We start from the raw sequence: 18,627 nt of genomic DNA on the forward strand, positions 1-18,627 counted from the left end.
CACGCCAAACACCGGCATTTCACCCCAATTCATGCCCGGGACCGCACGGCCGGATCCTGCTGCAGCCATCACCAAAGAAAAGCCCTTTTATTGTTGCCGGGAGGGATGGGGACGGCACGGGAGGCGTGAGCGGTGGGGAAGGAGCCCACGGGACCCCCGGGGAATGGGCTTGGAGGAGCCACCGCGTCCCCCAGCGCCCGTGGGAGCGGTGGGCAAGCCGGGACCGCCGGCATCTCCAAACTCCTCCTACTTCTAAAGCAACACCAAGGAAAGAAACTCAACAAGGGGGGAAGGTGGCAGCTGGGCTGGGCTCTTCCTTGTTCACAGTGAATTTGGGGTGATGGGGGGAGGGATCCCACGCTCACAGGTTTTGCTGGAAAAAAAAAAAACCAAACCAAACCCCAAACCACCCGCTTTGGTCTGGTTCGACCTCCCCTGCAGGGAGCTGGCTCGCACCCGAGTCGAACCCCCGCAGCAGGGTTTGGGGAGAGGGGAGGGCAGAGGAAACGCCTCTGGGGGACAGCAGGGAGGAGGACACAGGGACAGCGGCGGCCCCGCTGGCAAGCTCTCGGGTGCTCGGGGGGGGTGGTGGCACCGCCGTGCAGCCAGGATTTGGCTCTCTAGGTGGTGTTAGACCCTGCGAGGTGCCAAAAGCAATCCAGTGAGCTTCGTCAGCGAGGCGAAACGGGGAAAGCGGTTTCTCCACCGTGGCCACGTCGGTTCTGAGGCCACAGGGTTGGGGGGAGCGCGGGGGGAGAGGCAACTTGTTCCCTGAAAATGCCCCATAAGGGATTTGTCCCCTCCTTCAGCCCTGAAAGAGAATCCACGCCCCAAACCAGGGGGAGGAGGGGGAGATCAGCACTGCGGGGGCTCAGGATGGGATCGGGCCCTTCATCCCAACCGAGGGCCAGCTACGGGGATGGGAGAGGGCGGAGGAGAGCAGCGCCTGGGTCAGCCCTGCTGCTGAGGGAGCAGGGCAATGGCACTTCACTTGGAGAAAAAAAAAGAAGAAATAAAAGCCACATATCGTTTGGAAGAATCAGGCAGGAGCCACGTGCTCCCGGGAGGACGGAGCGGCTCTGGTCCCCGCAGCCCCGCCAGCCCCCTTACTCTATCAGTTCCACATAATTGGCAGGGAACATGCCAAAGTGGCCGTCGGGACCGTAGCCACGCCACCAGCCTTCGTCGATCATCTCGATGTTAGTGATGATGTTTTCTGGATCAAACGAGATCTCAGTGTCATCAGCTGGAATGAGACAGAGCGAGGGGGGGGTCAGAGCCAAGCCGAACCCCCCCAGCACAGCCGGAGACGCTGGGACCCCCCGCCTGCCTCAGACGTCCCTCCCGCAGGGACACAGTGCCAGGCACGCAGCCCCCCGCCGGAGCCCCCCGCTTAAAGGGAGGAGGCGGTGGCAGAGTCAGCTTCCCCGGGGCTGTGTCCTGCCGGAGCCCAAACCCCTCGACAGCCACTCCTCACAGCAGACTGGCGATTTTACGGCTGGAGAAAGCACGGGCAGCTCAGCCCCGCTGCCGCTGTGAAAGGCCAGGGGTCCAGTAAATTATAAGATGTGAATGTCCAGGCAAAACAGGCTCCGAGGCAGGAGGCAGGGGAGGGAAGGCAGGGAGGCGAGTGAGAAACAGATGTTAGGGGAAAAAAAAGAGAAGCCATCAGCTGCCTTCCTTTTCCAGCTCCACTTTGGGTGGAAGACGCTGCACCTAGCACCCAGCCGTGGGATCGCCTGGCGTGATGGGCAATGTCTCCGGTCCAGCTCTCTGGGAAGAGACTGGGCCCAGCAAAGCCCTGCCCAGTTCAGAGGGAAAGGCAGAGCTCTGCAGGTCTTACCAGCCTGGTAGTCGTAGAGCGCCCGTGCACACAGCCCCTTCCCCGTCAGGTCCGGCGGCTGCTGGTACTCAACCGGGTAGTCGTATTTGGCATCCTCAACTTGTTCCTTCAGGAAGGAGAGAGGCAGGAAAGGAGTTACCAGCGTGGGCGATGCTGTGCCAGGCAGCTCGCGCTTGGCTAGCCGCAGCAAGGGTCTGTGGCCCGGGGTCTCACCGCCCCAATGCACGGCACGCGGGGTGCACATCGCCCCGCTCCGCTTCTCGCAGCCCCGCTTGGTTTCCCGGGTGGATCGGGAGGTGTTGCACACCAGGAATTGCAGGGGAAAACAGTGGGAGGGAGGAATGCAACACCGTGCAACACCCAGAGATTTAAATCAGCCCCCCGAGCCTTGGGGAACTGCGTGCAGGAGGTCCCAGATGCCCCCCCCGTAATAAAAACGCCGGCTCTGGGGGCTCCACGCGTCTCTGCCAGGAGATAAAGGGGACGAGCGTGCAAACCAGCCCGGCACCGAAGAGCGGAGGCGGCCAGCTCTCCTGTTTGGCTCACAAGCCGGCACCGATCCTGCAGTGCCTCTGGCCCAGGAGCCAGCATCACAACCAGAAATACCAGAGACCAGCAGCAGACAACCCTTCTGGAAGCCGATCCCTCGGGATCTCCGCTGCAGACGGCAGTTCATCACCCCCACGTTTAAGCCTGTTGAAGCTGGACAAGCTCCAGCTCCAGTTTTCCAAGCACTTCTCTCTCATGACTGTTTTGAGACCTGAGCTGGCTGCTTTTTACTTTTCTTTCGTACGGAAAGGCTGAGGCGATCACTCAGTCCATCTCCCACTCCTTTTGAACCAGCTGGACACTTCCAGACCAATTTGAGAATGAGAAAATTAAGTATGTTTGAAATGCTTATGGTTTTGGGGGGGGGGGACGGACACAAGACGGATGAATAGAGGAGAGGAAACCAAACGGCCACCACAACTCCGAGGGAAATACTGCAGCATGACACAACCCCGCTATTAGACGCTGGAGAATCTGACGGGCATGCCAAGAATAGCTGGGCTTTGTCGGCTCAGCTGGTTTTGGATGTGCAAAGAAGCAGGAGAAGGAGGAGAAGGGGCTTTGGCCAAGGGGCTGATGGGGCTCTCCCCGTGTCCCCCCTGGGGCTCCAGGGCCGCAGTGACGCCGGCCGGAGCACCCCAGGGTGCGGGACGGGTGACGGGGGCTCGGCGCCAGCATCTCTCGCCGTCAGCGCAGGGAAGGGACGCCGCAGCATCCCCTCGCCACACAGATGAGGCCCGAGCGTGTGCGAGCGCCGGGGTTTCTCCGTTTCCTACTGATTTTAGCCCAGGCAGCCGGGCCCCGAGCACCGGAGGGTGGGTTTGTACCCAAAGAGACGAGATGCTCGTAAGAGGGTTCCAGGCTCACCCTAACAGATGAGGCAAAGCCCTGCCCTCTCGCGCGAGGATCCTGGCCAGCTCCGGGTGCCCTTTTCCCCCCGGGGTCCTCCATCCTCCCCCATGCACCAACCTGAGGCGGTTCTTCATAGATGGCCGAGGAGTCCAGCGGCTCCGTGTACAGATTCGCCTCTTCCACGTGGGAAGCCGGGACGCTTGAATTGTACCCGGCGTCTCGTCCTGCTGAAGAAACACGGTATCTCACCACGATATCCATCACCAAAACCTCTCCCTGTCCCCTCGTTCATCCAGCTCCAGGCTGAAGTGCCACCGAACTCCTGCTACGAGCTGGCCGTCACCCGGCTCTCCTGTCCTGCAGAGGGGACGGGTCCAGCAAGCACAACCCCAGCCGCGGGGCGAGCAGGGGTGTAGGGAACGATAAAAAGGACAAGGGAGAGATCCAGGACCTCCGATGGGGAAAGGAATAAGCTTGCTCAAGAGGAACCATTTCCAAGCTGCTCCTGGTGGTGAGCACGGGCCCTGACGGGAAGGTTTGGCGCGGAGACCCTGGCCGAGAGCAGCATCTAGCGGTGACTGCGGCCCGGGGGCGGCCGGAGCTCGGCCCTGGCCCCGTCGCTGGGGTGGATGGCACAGAGAGCAGGCACACGGCGCTCTGAAACAACCCCTGGTTTTGCTCCACCAAAGAAAATCTGTTTCTGGCTGAAGCGTTTTGCTGAACCCAATCTTGGTTTTTAACCAGGTCTGTTTTGGTTTATTTGGGAAAAGGCAGCTTGGAGGTTGTTTCCCAGCTCCCACCTTCCTGAAGCAAAGCTCCGGAGCAGCCTTGGGACAGGGCAGCGAGCCGCCTGGCAAGCTGGGGACAAGCCAGCAAGGACGTGAAGCCACACAGCCCTTCAAGGACAAGGGAACCCCTCCGTGCCACCCACGGTGCACAGGGAGACCTTCCAGATACAGCCAGCCCTCCTCCAGACTTGCTCTTCCCACCCAAACCACATGAAAAGGGACAGAGCATCTCGCCACATGCAGAGAAAGCTCTGCGTAGCCCGGCTCCCTCTGCCTGCCTTGCTGCCCCAGCGGCGAGGGCAGCGATGCCGGGGCAGACAGGCGCTGCCAGCCCTTGGAGCCCCGCATCCTCTGGTCTTTACTGGGATGGTGAAACCCAGCCCCGTCGAGCTGCTACAGCTGGCTGCTGTCACCATGCTCTGCTGCCCGGAGGGAAATCCCTGCGTGGGCGCAGAAAGCCTCCTGTGCTGGGTCTCCAAGGCATTTTGGAAAGGTCTGCGTGCGAACCTCAAAGCCCCTGCAGCGGGAGGTCTGGAGAGGGGCTCTGGGGGTGCGCGGAGCTGAATTTCAGCCTTTCAGCCAGGAGATGTCCTCATCCCCTCGGCCGCTGAACCTCCTGCTAAGTCTGAGAAGGAAAGGAAGGGACCTCGGCACCGGGCAGCAATAACTCTCCTCCTTCCCCAGCCTCAGCATCACGCTCAGCCCCTCCGGCTGGCAACAAAGCCTGCGGGTTCCTGGCCTAAAGATCCTCGCGCCCTGCCGAGGCGTGGGAAACGAAACAGAAACTGGGAGCCTGGCCTCAACGTGCCCAAGTTTGGGGGCTTATCTGGAAAGGCGAGGCGAAAAGCTTTGGTTAGGCGAGAAAGCAAAGCCACGCACCTGCCGCGGGTACCGGAGAGGCTGGAGGGGTCCCCCAGGCAGAGGAGGGGGCGAAGGAGGCTGGGGGAACATCCCGGGCAGGAGAGACAGAAGAGGCAGGGCTCGGCACGGAGTTCACCTCCTTCTGCAGGAAAGGGCTGCGAAGCTTGCCTGGAAAAGGAGCGAAACGTGCTGCAGGAGCCGGGCAGGCATCGAGGCTTCCAGCCGCACGGCGACAGCCCCACGGCTCCCCAGGAGTTAGTCACCGAAGGGTGTTGTCGGATGCTTTTTGCCTTAGGTTATTCTCCTAAACAGGATTTTCCAGCTCTAATCCTGGTTGTGGAAAACAAGTTTGTCTACTGGTTACAGCAGTAGCTGCAGCCAAGCAAAAAAATAAAAAAGACATAATTTTAGGGAGGAAGAGTAAGCGGAGGACACCACCACCCAGGCCCTGCTCTCCAGGCTCTCTAGGGCGATTTTCGGAGCACCGTGGATTTCACAGACATTAGGCCCAGCAACTGGGAGAGGCACGATTCAAACTGGTTGCTGCCAGCCTTCTAAGCCCTTTCCTTTGGCAGAAGGTGACTGCGCGCTGTTATCTCCCCCATCTACGCCTCTGAAGCAAACAAAAGCAAAGCAGGAGTTGCCAGGCAAGCCCTGCCCCGGCACAGCAGTGAACACGCACCAGGACTTGCCAGCCTGCCCTTAGCCCGCGGGTTTTATCGGTGCCAGGGCATTTGTCTCCTCTGCCTCCATTGAAAAACATCAAATACTAACACAAACAAGGGAAATCCCGAGGGATTCCTCGGCCTCACAAATCAGCCTCCCCGCCATGATGTTTAAACAGCAAGAAAGACATTTTCCCACCCTGGGATTTCATCCGGTCCCGCCGATGGCTTGCCCACACAAGAAAGCACGTTTGCGCTCCTATCACGAAATAAAAGTGCTTATTCCAAAGTAATTCAAGCTACTTTCAAGGGGGCTGAGCTGAGGAGGAGACGCTCATCCAGGGATATCACGTGTTCTCAGCGACTTCCTCGGCCGGTTTCAGCTTCGGTTTTCACAGCTTCCTGCTTCTATCCGATAGATCAGATCGGTCTTTTCTAAAGGGCTGCACTCCCGCTTGGTTCAGCAGGGCAAAAAATCGGGCGGAATTTACGGCAGTCAGGAGAGATTGCAACAGCGGTCCCTTTCTGGCATTAATATACTTAATTTTCATTTTAAAAATCAAATATAAGCCTCATGAGTTGACTCAAAGTATGGAAAACCAGTCTCGGCTGTTAAAACCTGGCGCAGCAAGGGCCTTACCATGAAAAACGTCGCGTGAGCCGGGTGTGAGACATCGCCCTGCCTACAGCCGAGAGCACCGGGTGTGATGAGAGCGACCCGTGCTCAGCGGGAACCGCGGCCTCACGGGTAACGCGCCCACCCCAAACACGCGCTCCCCGCGCTGGGAGCACTCTCTGCCCGCAGATTCACCCGGTGCGGGGAACGGGAACCGGCTCACGCTGCCCGACCCGCTGCCGGCACTGTGCCCCGCGCCGTACCTGGCTGGGAAGCCGTCGCCGCATCCGCCGGCACCGACTTCTCCTTCTGCTTGAAGATGTCCCGGGGGTTCACCGCCCTCTGCGCTATCAGCGACGCAGCCTCCTGCGAGGGCGAAGAGCGCAGAAACCCCGCAGTCAAGGACCACGGCCTTGGGTGGGGAGCAGCCCCCCTGCCGCTGCACGAGGCGGGGAGCCGAGCCGACGCAGCCCCCCCAGCAAAGCGCTCGGGCTCCTGGCAGCGTACCTGGGCTTTCTCCACCGATTCGCTTCTCTTGAAGCCCTTCCGCTGCCTGGCCTCGTACTCTTCGGCTTGCTCCTTCTGCAGCACAAGAGGGGGTCTACTGAAGCCTCGGCGGGCGCCCAGCCAGCCCCCTCCTTGCCCAGCCAGCCCCCTCCTTGCCCGGGGATCGCAGGAACGGGAACAAGGAACAGACACGGCGACGGAGGGTGAACGGGGACGAAACCCCCTGGGTCTGGGAGGGAGAGGCAGGAGGTTTGCTGGGCAGAGGATAAGGGCTTGGTTTCCTCCAGTGTCCCCAGGCTCTTCTCCAGAGTTTTCAACTCTGCTTTCCCCAGAGGCCGTGGCTGGACCAGCCATCGGGAGCATGTGGCCAGCGTGAGTAGAGATATAAAGCGAGATCCAGCAAAATCAAAGGATGGAGCAAGAGACCTGGGCGACCAGCTCGTGGCACCTCTCCTGCCAGAGCGTGTCCGTGGATCTTTCCACGTCCCCCGCCTGCCGTGACAACGCCCGGGGTGCTCCTCCATTGCCCTCCTGCCTCTCCCGGCAGCACCGTCTGCACCCGAGCACCCTGTCCTCTCCATCATGGGGGATGTGTGAAGAAACCTGCCACGGGGGACGATGCCAAAGCTCACCCATTGCTGCTGCTCCCTGTCCCTGTTCTCTGCCTCCTGCTGCTGCTGGAGTCTCCTGCGGTGACAAATGACAAACTGGGGTTAGCAAACAGGCAGGACGAGCGGTTTGCTCTGCACAGGGCTGCTCTGGGACCTCACCCTGCTGCAGCTACACTTTGCTTCTTTGGGAAGACCAAAGAAAGGCTGTTCCCCCTCACCTCCGGGGCCAGGCAAGGAGCCACAGGCCACCTCCGGAGCCGTGCAGGGGGCAAGAGCAAGGAGCGAGGGGCAGAGTAGCAGGAGCTGCTTCAAACAGTGGGATCAAACCAGGGAAATCTTTTCCTTCAGGGGCACAGACAAGAGCACCCGGCACGGAGGGGCCGGGCAGACTTCCCCATCCGAGCTCAAAACAGGAAGGCAGTGCCCGCTGCTGCTCGCCGAAGTGAGCTCCGCCACCTAACCGGGGTCACGCCGGGCTCGGAGAGGAAGGAAACCAGCACAATGCCGGTCCCCGCACAGGCCGCTCCTCCCTGCAGGGCGCAGAGCCCTCCACCAGCCGGCCCGGACCTCCGGCACCCCACAAATGGTGGCCACAGATTTCGACGATGTCTTTGAGAAGCACCCTGCAAGGGGGGGACTTGGTCCTGGGGGCAGGATCCACGGGCAGGGAGACCCACGGGTGATGCTGGACAAGCAGCCGAGCTTGCTGGCGGGTCGGCCAGGGGCTCGCTGGGGGACACCCAGCCGGGGAGCCCGCAGGTCAGCCAGACCAGCCGGGCCAAACCTCTGCCACCGCTCCAGGAAGGTGAGCGAAGGCAAACACAACTCATTTGCACGTCGGCAGGAGCAGACGGACGTTCGGGATGCACAGGGGCTATCAGGAGGATCGGACCTGCGGATCGCGGTGCCCGAGGGCCGCGTGCTGCAGGGGCAGCCGGGCTGAGCCTGTCCCGGCACAAGCCGAGGCAGATCCCCTCCACAGCTGCTGCCTTAAAAGAGGTTTCCTGGAATTGCAGCAATTGCAGCAGCCGGGAACACACGGACATGATCCGCCACTCCCTGAGGAACAACCCTCCGCTGGCAGCGCAGGGGCTGGAGCGGGGACAGCAGCTCGGGAGAGGTGGTGACAAGGGCACACAGCACCACCGAGAGCAAAGCCACGAGATCCCAGAGAGCGGGCCGGGCTCCGGGAATCGTTACGAACGCTTGTCAGCGGCAGAGACTCACTTCTGGGCTTCGATTTCGTTGGATCTCGCTTTGTATCTCTGTTCTCGCCCTGCCGCTTCCTGCAGCTCCCGCTCCCGACGCTCTCTCTCTAGCCGCTGCCGCTCCTCCTCCGCTCTCCTCTTCTCCTCCAGCCGGCGGTTTTCTTCATCTTTCTAATGGGAGACGCGCATCAAGTCGTGAGTTTAACGCTGCCAGCTCCGAGAACCCCCCAGCTCTTTGCACGCTGCGCTGTGCCCCCAGCCAGCACGGCAGATCTCCTGCAGCTCCCAGGGCGCCCGTAACGCTTCCGCAGCCTGACGGTGCACGCACCGTAAAACCCCGGGGTAAAGCAACTGGAATGGGAAGCAAATACAGAGCAGACCTGCCCTGCTGTCCAGCCTTGGAGAGCTGCCTTCAGAAAGGTCAAAACCCAGCCCCCTCACCCAAATGGCGTTTGCCATCCACCAGGAGCCGGGCCGCAGCCCAGCCCTCTCCCCCTGTGCCTGCCCCAGCAGCCCCGAGCCAAATTAAGATGAGATAAAAAGCATCTTGCTCTTCAAGCCCAATTTCTTCCTCCCCTTGCACGCCAAGGCAGCAGGACCTCTGCAGCCAGCCCAGCTCCATGCTGCTTTCCCCCCTTTGCCAGAGGTCTGGATCCCTGACTCGGCGCAGGAGAGCCCGGGTTAGAGAGGGACGGTGCAGACGGAGAGAAATCTCCATCTACATCTAAATGCCTCGTCCTGCTCACGCCTGGCTGCTGAAGAGAAGCAGCAGCGCTCACCTCAGCTTTGGCCCAGAAATTATCTTTATTGACTCTCTTGATTTCGGACATCGCATTCGTCTTCTGGTAGACGGAGCCCTGGGGGAGGCAGAATGCAGCACGTGTGAGCAGTAGTCACCGAGCAATCACAGTTTTTGCGTCCCTCTGCAGAACCGTGTCCCCGTGGCTTTCTGGCAGCTCTCTCCGCGGGACCGGGCAGGCCCTCTTCGCCTTCCCCTGGCAGAGGGCACCCAGCCCCGCACAGCCACGGGCCAGCAGGCTGGGTCGAAGGGGTCAATGGAAGATATTTAGCATGAAGAATTAACAAAAGAGACACTTTCTGATAGAATATAACAGCAAAACCAGCACGGTCCCGTGTTCAGCACAGTCCGTGACTTTTTAGAAGTTACTATAACCTGATGCTTTGCCCCAGACTTTAAAGAAGGGCTGGCTTCATGAAGCCCAGCGATGCGCATGTTGCCAAAACCGGGGACTTCCAGCCTGGTTTTCCTCTTGCCTCAAGCAAAAATCAGGTTGCTGAAGCGCTGCAGAGCCCAGGCTGGAGCAGCCAGCAGAGGAGCGGCCAGGACGCCGGGGAACCTGGCACTGCCGCACCGAAGCGGGGCCGGGGGCAGAGCGAGGGCCTCGCACAGCTCAGGTTTGCTCTTTACCCACATCTCAGAGCAGGGTCAAGCGACTCAGAGTCAGAGAGCACGTGCGGCTGAGCTTCTCCTTGGTACAGCTGAGAAACCTCGCTTGCTTGGCGTGTGTTAAAACAACACCTTCCACAGAACATTTCCACATAGACAGAAAGGACGCTGCTGACTTCTCTGGCCTCGACGCTTCACCGCACCGGGGGAAGCCGCAGTTTTCGTTTGCAAGCAGGTCAAAACGCCGCTGCATGGACACGTCTTGTTCCCTGTCCCTCGGCTGCACCGCAGCCTCGGAGAAGCCCCAGGCCTCGCAGATACTCTCCAAATTTGAAAAGCTGGGGCTTTTGTGTCTCTACAAACCTGAGTAGAACGGGGGGAATCAGTCCTGCTTAAAAAATTGGTTGGGCCTATGCAGAGGAGAGCTTAGGCTTTCTGTCTGCTGCACAGACATCTCGGCTCTGCCACCACCCCGTGCTCTCGCCCCGATTCACTCTGCAACGAGCCAGAGAGAGGAACCAGCCCTGGGCAAAACCATCGGTGCTTCCAGGGCCACGTCAAAGCACGGGGAGCCCCTTCCACCGCAGGGTGACGGCGGTCCCGGACTCTGCCCCTGCCCGACTGCGAGCCCAGAGGGACGAGAAAGCCCCCACGGAGCAAACTCACCACCGGCGCCTGAGGGCCCGCGTCCTGGAACTTGCTGCTCTCCTTGTGGAAGTTGTAGTTGGCCCCAGAGGCCTTGGCAACCTTCTCCATGATGAGCTCAGGCTCCACGTCCTCCTCCGCGCGGGCGTTGATGGTGACGTGAGCCCCCTGAGCAGGAGAAAGCCAGCACGGGAGTGAGAGGGCGACGCCAGGGGCCACCAAACCCAGCACGCGGCTCGCCGGGCCCTCTGCGCTCCTGGAGCTCCCGAGGGAAGGAAAAGGGCTCAGGTGACAACGGGAGGCCACTGGCCACTCTAAGGTAACGCAACGCGGGGAAAGCACATGCTTGCGAGGGAAAGAGAGGCTTATTTCGCCTCCTCTGCAGTCTCCAGAGCTGTTTTTAGACCGCAAGGGGTTTGTGTTGCGCATCAGCCTCTGAAACGGCTCTCTCATGCACCGCAGGGAGCACCGGGTGCTGGGGCAGCGCTCCCCGGCCTCTCCGGGCCACGCTCCTGCCTGCCAACGGGCGCCTCCGGGCCACCCCGAAGAGCAGCGCGAGCCACGCAGGGCGCAGCTCCCCAGCCCGGGGCCCACCGACGCGGGGAGGGCGCCAGGAAGAGGACCAGACCTTTAGGAAGTTTGCTACGGTGCTGACGTGGTTGGCGCAGGCTCCTTTTCTCACGTCATTCACGCCTTCGCCCGTCTGCAAAGAGAAACCATCGGCACCTGCTTACCCCAGAGTCCCATCCCAGGCTGCTTTTATAGCAGCAGCACCTTGATCTAAGCCTGCAAATCATCCGCGCTGGCCAGGGCGAGGGCTTCACCAGGGCTCGCTGCATGGGAAAAGACCCCGCTCTGCAGCGGGCGCTGCCCGGAGGGAGAGCGAGCCTCCTGCCCAGGGACGACGGCCGCACCGCGAGCGCTCCAGGCTCCTGCTGGTCCTCAAGCGCTTCATTCACCCCACCTTAGATGGGTTCAGTGCCATTTACCGGCAGCGTCACCGCCAGCCGGGTGAGCTACGTGGCCAAAGAGATGCAACGGGGAGGTGAATCCTCCCAGCCTCTTGTCACCTATATGCTCAGGGTTTGGACCAGGCGCCCGCGGCAGCGGGCACGGTACGCCCTCGGCGTTGCAGCCTGGTGGAGAGGATTCAACACGCTGTCTGCGAGCGGTCGGCAACTACGATTCCAGAGAGAATCGGAGGGAGAAACAGTCATTTATTTCCAGCAGGTCCCCACTCACCCAGTTGACAAGGACGTATTTGGGCAGGCCGGAGTTGGGGTCCTTCACCCTGCAGAAGGCGTACATCACCTTCCCGCTGTTGAGCTCCTCCACCATCTCCTCCAGGCCACCATCTGCCCCGGGAGGGAAACGAGAGGCGTGAGACGAGCCAACCACGGACAGGTGGAGGGCACGGCCGAGCCTGCAGAGCTTGCAGCCGCCTGGCTGTTTATTTCCCGGAGATTATTCCTGGTAGATTTGGAGTTGTCCTACACCGAGAGTATTTCAGACCCCTCGCGTTTGCCCTGGTCCTTCCGTTACCTGCTCGTTTGCGCAGGAGCCGAGCCTCAGCCTGCTCTCACCCACACCCCCGTCCCCAGCAGCCTTTGCCACCAGAGCTCCTCTTCCTCAGACCTTCACTGCGACAAGCACAAATCCACATACGGAAAGATCCCGGGTCCATAACGCAAGTCAAGGGACGAGAGAGAAGGGAAAGGAGATGCTTGCGTGCCCCAGACTAATTAGAGGCTTTAACCAGAGCAGGCAGCTGCAAACTCTGCCCACAGCTTCCTACATGAAACTGCACCGCGAGGTCTCCGGCAAGCACCTCCAACGCCGGAGAACAGCTCAGCGATGATCGGAAAAGTCCCCAGAAGCGGCGGAGGAACTGGCTACGCCTTGTTCCCGTCCCACCTTCTACGTCGGGCCGCGGCTGTGACGAGCCCTGCTTCGTCAAATGGGAAGTAGAGAAGAAACTGAGACAGGAGACCCCTGCCCTGGCGCCCTCCTCGCTGGCGTTAAACCCACGGGGCCCCTCCCGGCAGGTCTGTGCAGGGGCTGCTCTCAGCTACGAGCTCGGGGACGAAGGAGGAGAGCCCACCTCTGCACAGGGGAAAAAACATTGTGCAAGGCTCAGCAGAGGGGTTGTGCAAGGCGGGCGAGGGATGGAAAGTGCTACGTTGCCCCACGAACCGCAGCATCGCTCTCGCTAAAACCGTATGCCAAAAAACGACCAGAAAAGGAGGAAAAATGCAAAAACATGTGCTCTCATTTCAAAAAAATTCCCACAGACCACGATTCCTCCTACTTTGGTTTGTCTGACCCCTGAAAAGCAGAAGACAAGCTACTGCTTAGCATCAAACACCAGCAGCAACTGCACAGTTGTTTTGCTCTGCACTGCAGCAGGACCTGAGATCGTTTTCTTCTCCGCTATTAAATATTTATGCTTTGGCTCTAAATTTGTCATGGTGGTTTCCAAGCCTAGCAGAAAAGTTTAAGGGCAGAAGTCTGAAGGAGGCTGGCTGACGGAGCCCCGGCCGGGCGCCGGGAGGGTTCCGGGGCTGCGTCTTTGCCGGGTGGACGTTTAACGCGGCGGCGGCGGGCACGGAAGGACACAAAGGGAAGTGCTGGGAGGAGCAGAGCTGTGCGGAGAGGTCGGGGCTCCGGTAACAGGGAGCAGCAGTTAAGCTGCGCCTAACTGAGCAGGGTCCAGCATGAGGACCACGTGGGACTTTTAATTTACAGACAAAACCCGCCAAGCAGCTAACACCCGTGCGAGCCCTGCGTTCGGATCTCTCTTCCATACAACCCTAACCCTTCAACGGCGGCCCACCTGCGCCTCCGCCCCGCCGACGGTCCCCCGCAGCCGCTCTCTAGCGCAGATCCGGTGCTCAGGCAGTCGCATCCTCTGCAGCCTCCCCGGGGCTCCCCGCAGCCCTCGGTAACAGCTTTGGCTGAACACAAGGCCCCGGCACCAAACAACCCACAACGGAGGCTTTGCCGGACCCTGCAAAGCTGCCCAGAAACGTCTCACCTGACCGCAGTAACCAAGAGCTTCGTGGGTCGTGAGAAACGCTTGCAAATGAGAAAGGCAGCCGGCAAGGGAACAGAGCTGAGCGCTGGAGGATGCAAATCTAGAGAGCGGAGAAACCTGCCTGGATGCGTTGCTTTCTACCAGCGTTAGCTTTGCATCAAGAAGGATTTGTGTGGGAATCGGCAGCCGGATAAAAAAATAAAAAAAAGTCCCACGAAGCAAGGAACCAAAGAAAGAAGAGGCACTTCAGCTGCAGCGAGCTGGAATTGCCAGCCTGAGAAAGCCAGCTTTGAAGCGCTTCGTGGTCCTGCCTTCATCTTGCCCTGCGGCCAGCTGGGATCTACAATACTTCAGGACTGCAAAGAGGTACAAGGAAGTGAACTTTGGATCCTTCGGAAAAGAGGAAAACGAAAGGGAAGGAGAAGGCAGAGCCACGCACGCGCCTCTCCCGCTTGCCACCGAGACTCTTCTCCACTTCCCTCGCTCAGAAACCGCACCGAACACCCCGCTGCTCCCAGACGCGCGCTCTCGCCCCCGTCCCAGCGCCGAGGGGCGAGAACAGGCTCGGGGACTGAAATAAAAATCAGCCTTCAGCGAGGGGCGAGGGAGCGAGCACCGCTTCCCGCCGCTGGAGCCCTTCCAGGCAGGGGCTGGATGCCACCAGAAGCACCGAGCGACAAAAGCCAGCCAGACCTCGTGAGCCGAGCCCTGCAAACAGCCCCAGCCTCGGCCGGCGGCGCCAGGCCGGGGGGACGGTCCCTAACACGCTCACCTCCGCAGCCGGCCACGCGCAGGTCGTTGCTGTTGCCTTCATAGGTGAACAGAGCCCTAAAACAAAGCCAGAAGCAGAGGTTTTATCCAGCCCGGTGCGAAACGCTCGCCCCAAACCTCACACCCCATCACCCACCCCTCTGGACCCTCTGCAGCGCACCCAAAACACTGCCCTGTGCTGACGGTGCCCGTCCGGGGTGTCCGCACGCCCCGGAGGCCCCCGCTGCACCCAGCTCCATAGGGCCCCTGCCCCACACTCCGGCCCCACATCCCAGATGCTTCCTGATCCCCCCTACGCACCCCACATCCCTGATCCCCCCCTACACGCCCCACACCCCCACAGCCCTGACCTCCTCCATACAACCCCCACCCCAGACACCCCCACACATCCTGGGTTCGCTCATGTCCTCCCAATCCCCACCCCCTGAGATCCCCCCCATACACCCTGATCCCCCCTATACACCCCAGACCCCCCCACAGGCCCCTATACACCCCAGAACCCCCCAGACACCCCCACAGCCCCCCTATACACCCCAGCACCCCCCAGATCCCCCTATACACCCCAGACCCCCCCCAGACACCCCCACAGCCCCCTATACACCCCAGACCCCCCCAGACACCCCCACAGCCCCCTATACACCCCAGCACCCCCCAGATCCCCCTATACACCCCAGACCCCCCCAAACACCCCCACAGCCCCCTATACACCCCAGCACCCCCCAGATCCCCCTATACACCCCAGACCCCCCCAGACACCCCCACAGCCCCCTATACACCCCAGCACCCCCCAGATCCCCCTATACACCCCAGACCCCCCCCAGACACCCCCACAGCCCCCTATACACCCCAGACCCCCCCAAACACCCCCACAGCCCCCTATACACCCCAGACCCCCCCAAACACCCCCACAGCCCCCTATACACCCCAGACCCCCCTCCCCGCCACCCCCCATCCCCTGACCGCCCCCCCCAGCCCCCCATAGCCCCCACACCCCCCCGGCACCCCCCAACCTTCCCTGGCAGACCCTCCCTCGCCCCCCCCGCCCCTCACCAGTCGGTGGGGCTCCCCGCCGCCACCACCCGCCCGTAGGCCTCCTGCAGCGCCCGCCCGTTCTTGCTGAGGTTCAGCGCCATGGCAGCGCCCGTTCCCGGCCCGCCCCGCGCTGCCACCGCCACCCGGCCCGCCCCGGGCCCGCCCACCGCCCCACCGCCCGCCCCGGGCCCGCCCACCGCCCGCCCCGGGCCCGCCCACCGCCCCACCGCCCCACCGCCCGCCCCGGGCCCGCCCACCGCCCCACCGCCCGCCCCGGGCCCGCCCCGCCGGTGCTACCGGGCCCGCCTCGCCCGCCGCCCCGCCGCGCCCCGCCCCGCCCGGCAAAACCACGCCCCCGGAGCGCCAAGCCACGCCCACTGGTGTCCACGCCACGACCCTGATTGGCCACACCACGCCCCAGGACCGCCACGCCACGCCCCCTTACGGCCACGCCACGCCCCCCGCACCGCTACACCACGCCCCCGGGCCGCCAAGCCGCGCCCCCCCGCACCGCAAAGCCACGCCCACAAGTCTCCACGCCACACCCCCTGGGTTGCCCCGCCCCGCCCCGGGAACGCCCCGCCCCTGGACCACTAAGCCACGCCCCCCCTCCGAGGGGGTCCCCCGCGGCCCCCCCAGCCGCGGCGCTGCTGCCCTCGTCCCAGGCCAGGAGAACCGGGGTTTTCGGGGATTTCCCCCCTTTCCCAAGCTGAGGAGCAGGAGGGGCCTGGGGGCTCCCAGCGCGGCAGCAGCATTCAGCCCGCGGCTGTCTGGGGTGCAAATGCGCCTCGGTTTCACCCCAAATCATCAGAATTCTGCTTTTTGGGGAAACGGGGCTCCAGCAAGGGGGGTATTTTCGCAGGGCAAAGATTTTCCCATGCTGGGCATGGGGGGGGCCCTCTCCTCTGCCCCCCAGTGAGTCACCCCAAAAGTTGGGAAAGGAAAGGGGGGGTTCAGGCAGGAACGCAAGCACCAAACCCAAATTGCCTTTTTTTTTGCTTCCTCCGCATTCGGTGTCACCCTAAAGTGGGACGAGTGGGGGGAGGCAGAGGCAGGAGGGGCTCCCCAAAAACTCCGGCAGCGTTTCATCCCCACCCCGCCAGCCTCGGGGGGCAACGGGGGGGGGAAGCCACCCATGAGCCGTCACCGTCACCCACCGGCGAAACAACTGGGGGCTGAGCTCCCACCGCCCCGGCCTCCCCGGGAGGGTGAGCCCCCCTGGCACCCCCGTTTGTCCCCGGTGACGGTGTCGTGCCGGGATTTCTCTCCTCCGGGCTTCAGGCTTCGGTTGGGGAGGCGGTGGAGGGGGACGGGTGTCCCCCCGTGTCCCCAGCCACCAAGGGAAAAGGGGTGGGAGATGGTGGATGGGGTGGTCGAGGGTCCCGGGGTGGTCGAGGGTCCCGGGGTGGCTGAGGGTCCTGGGGTGGCTGAGGGTCCTGGGGTGGTCAACGGTCCTGGGGTGGCTGTAGGTCCTGGGACTGCTGAGGGTCCTGGGGTGCCTGAGGGTCCCAGGGCAGCCAAGGGTCCCATGGTGGCTGAAGGTCCTGGGGCGTCCGACGGTCCCACCCTACCGCAGCCGCAGCACCGCGCCGCTGGAGCCATTTCCAACCACGCCATCGGCAGCAGCGGCCCTGCTCCAGAGACTCGTTTTGCCAAGGGACCGTCCCCGGGTCCCCGAGCCTCCGCTCCCTTCTCCATCCCCAGCCTCGCGGCACCTTCGGGGCGCTGCTGCCGGGGTCCCAGCAGCTTTTAACACCAGGACGTGCTGGGGCAAAGGCCGGGTGACGGGATCCGACCCAGCGGCACACGGCAGCGCCCGTAATTGCTTTTCGGTTTGGGCCGCGCAGCAGCAAGACGTTGCGTGAGATGGTTTTGAAGGGCTCGACCCTGCCGTCATCTCCTTGGTCTCGTGCACCTCCCATCCCACCTGCCCAGCCAGGATGCTCTTAATTATCGCTTAACGGGGCGGGGGGGTCTTGGGAACATCTTGGGAAATGAGTTACGATAAGGCTTTGCCTCCAGAGCACCAGTTGCCTCCTGGTGGCACCTTCAGACCCATCGTAGAGGCTCTCCTGCGTTTGTAGGACGTGCAAAAAATGTTGGGAAAGACCCCAGAACCGCGGCGCTGCCAGCTCCCTTGTTTTCACTTGGGTTCCTGCAGACCCGGGGGGCAGCTGGGGAGCGCTGGGCGGTGTGGGACGGGCACCCTCCCCGCGTCCCGCGCCAGGAACCAGCCACCGCCCCGCTCCTTCGTGGACTCCTGCCACGCGCTATTTATCTCCTGGCCGGGAGAATGTTGGGAAAAATAACGCTTTGGGTGGTTATTTATGGTTTTTAGCAGGCCAGGGCTGGCGCGGCCCCCCGGCCACGTCCGGAGCCCGCATGGGAGGGCTCTCCCCACCGCATCTGCCCCTAAACACAGAGCAAGGAGCCGCCCGGGAAGGGGCAGATGTGAACGCCCCGGTCAGCACATGGATGGCAACGTTAATTAAAAGCAGGGCAATAAAACATCTGGAGGCCTGGGAGCTGGGGAGGGCCGGCCAGCACGATACCCTGCAGCTGCCTCTCGCCGCTCCTTGAGAAACTTGGGCAGGGGGGACCGGGGTCACCAGTTATTTAGATGTTACAAAAGCCTTTTCATGAAGTATTTCAGGCAAAGCAACTGAAGAACCTTTGTGGAGCGGAGCGAGGGGCTGCTGGCCTGGCGGGGAGGGGTGGGGAGAGGCTTGTGGCCCCGGGGACCGGGGATTCGGGGGCTCTCCTCGGTGTCCGGTGAAACCAGGAGGTGGCAAGTGCGGCCGGAGATGGGGGTTCACGGTCAGGCTGCGGGCGATGGGATGGGATGAAGCCAATTGCTTGGAGATGGTGGATGAAGCCCCATTTGGTGCCATCTTGGTGTGATGGGCAGTGGGGTGAGCACCCATCCCACCCGTGTGTCCCCGTCACGGGGGGACGAGCCCACCCTGCAAGAAAAAGGGTGGAAAAAGGGGTTTCCCATGGGGTCTGTCCTCCAGGCTGGCTTGGAGCTAGATGGGCACCATGGTGGCACCCTGGCACCCTGCTCCTGGCGTGGGGCGGGATGGGGAGCCCTCTCTGAGCTGATGTGGGTGACGGGGACACCCTGGTGGGATGGGGGCACCTCGGGTGGGAGGGCGGCACCCAGGTAGGATGGGGGCACCTGAAGAGGATGGGGCAGGGTAGGGACAACTTAAGCAGGATGGGGGTACCCAGATGGGA

The 18,627-nt window shown here is 62.2% G+C and overlaps 1 protein-coding gene across 4 annotated transcripts; it reads right to left on the bottom strand.

Moving 5' to 3' along the window:
- Positions 1–68: 68 nt before the first annotated feature.
- LOC309601583 (drebrin-like protein) lies at positions 69–15,502 on the bottom strand. Of its 4 annotated transcripts, none has more exons than XM_082334682.1 (14): positions 15,409–15,502; positions 14,360–14,415; positions 11,796–11,908; positions 11,182–11,256; positions 10,575–10,721; positions 9,280–9,357; positions 8,520–8,671; positions 7,314–7,368; positions 6,682–6,756; positions 6,438–6,540; positions 4,912–5,061; positions 3,362–3,468; positions 1,844–1,949; positions 69–1,246 (listed from the first exon to the last, which is right to left on the bottom strand). In XM_082334682.1, the coding sequence occupies exons 1-14, from the start codon at positions 15,489–15,491 to the stop codon at positions 1,107–1,109; spliced, it is 1,440 nt and encodes a 479-aa protein (XP_082190808.1). In that variant the 5' UTR covers positions 15,492–15,502; the 3' UTR covers positions 69–1,106. The 4 variants fall into 4 exon arrangements, with proteins under 4 accessions (XP_082190808.1, XP_082190807.1, XP_082190809.1 ...); XM_082334681.1 differs by having other exon boundaries at positions 3,362–3,471; XM_082334683.1 differs by lacking the exon at positions 4,912–5,061.
- Positions 15,503–18,627: the final 3,125 nt, after the last annotated feature.

This window comes from Platalea leucorodia (assembly GCF_965183815.1).
Source record: "Platalea leucorodia genome assembly, chromosome: W".
Taxonomy (NCBI): Eukaryota; Metazoa; Chordata; class Aves; order Pelecaniformes; family Threskiornithidae; genus Platalea; species Platalea leucorodia.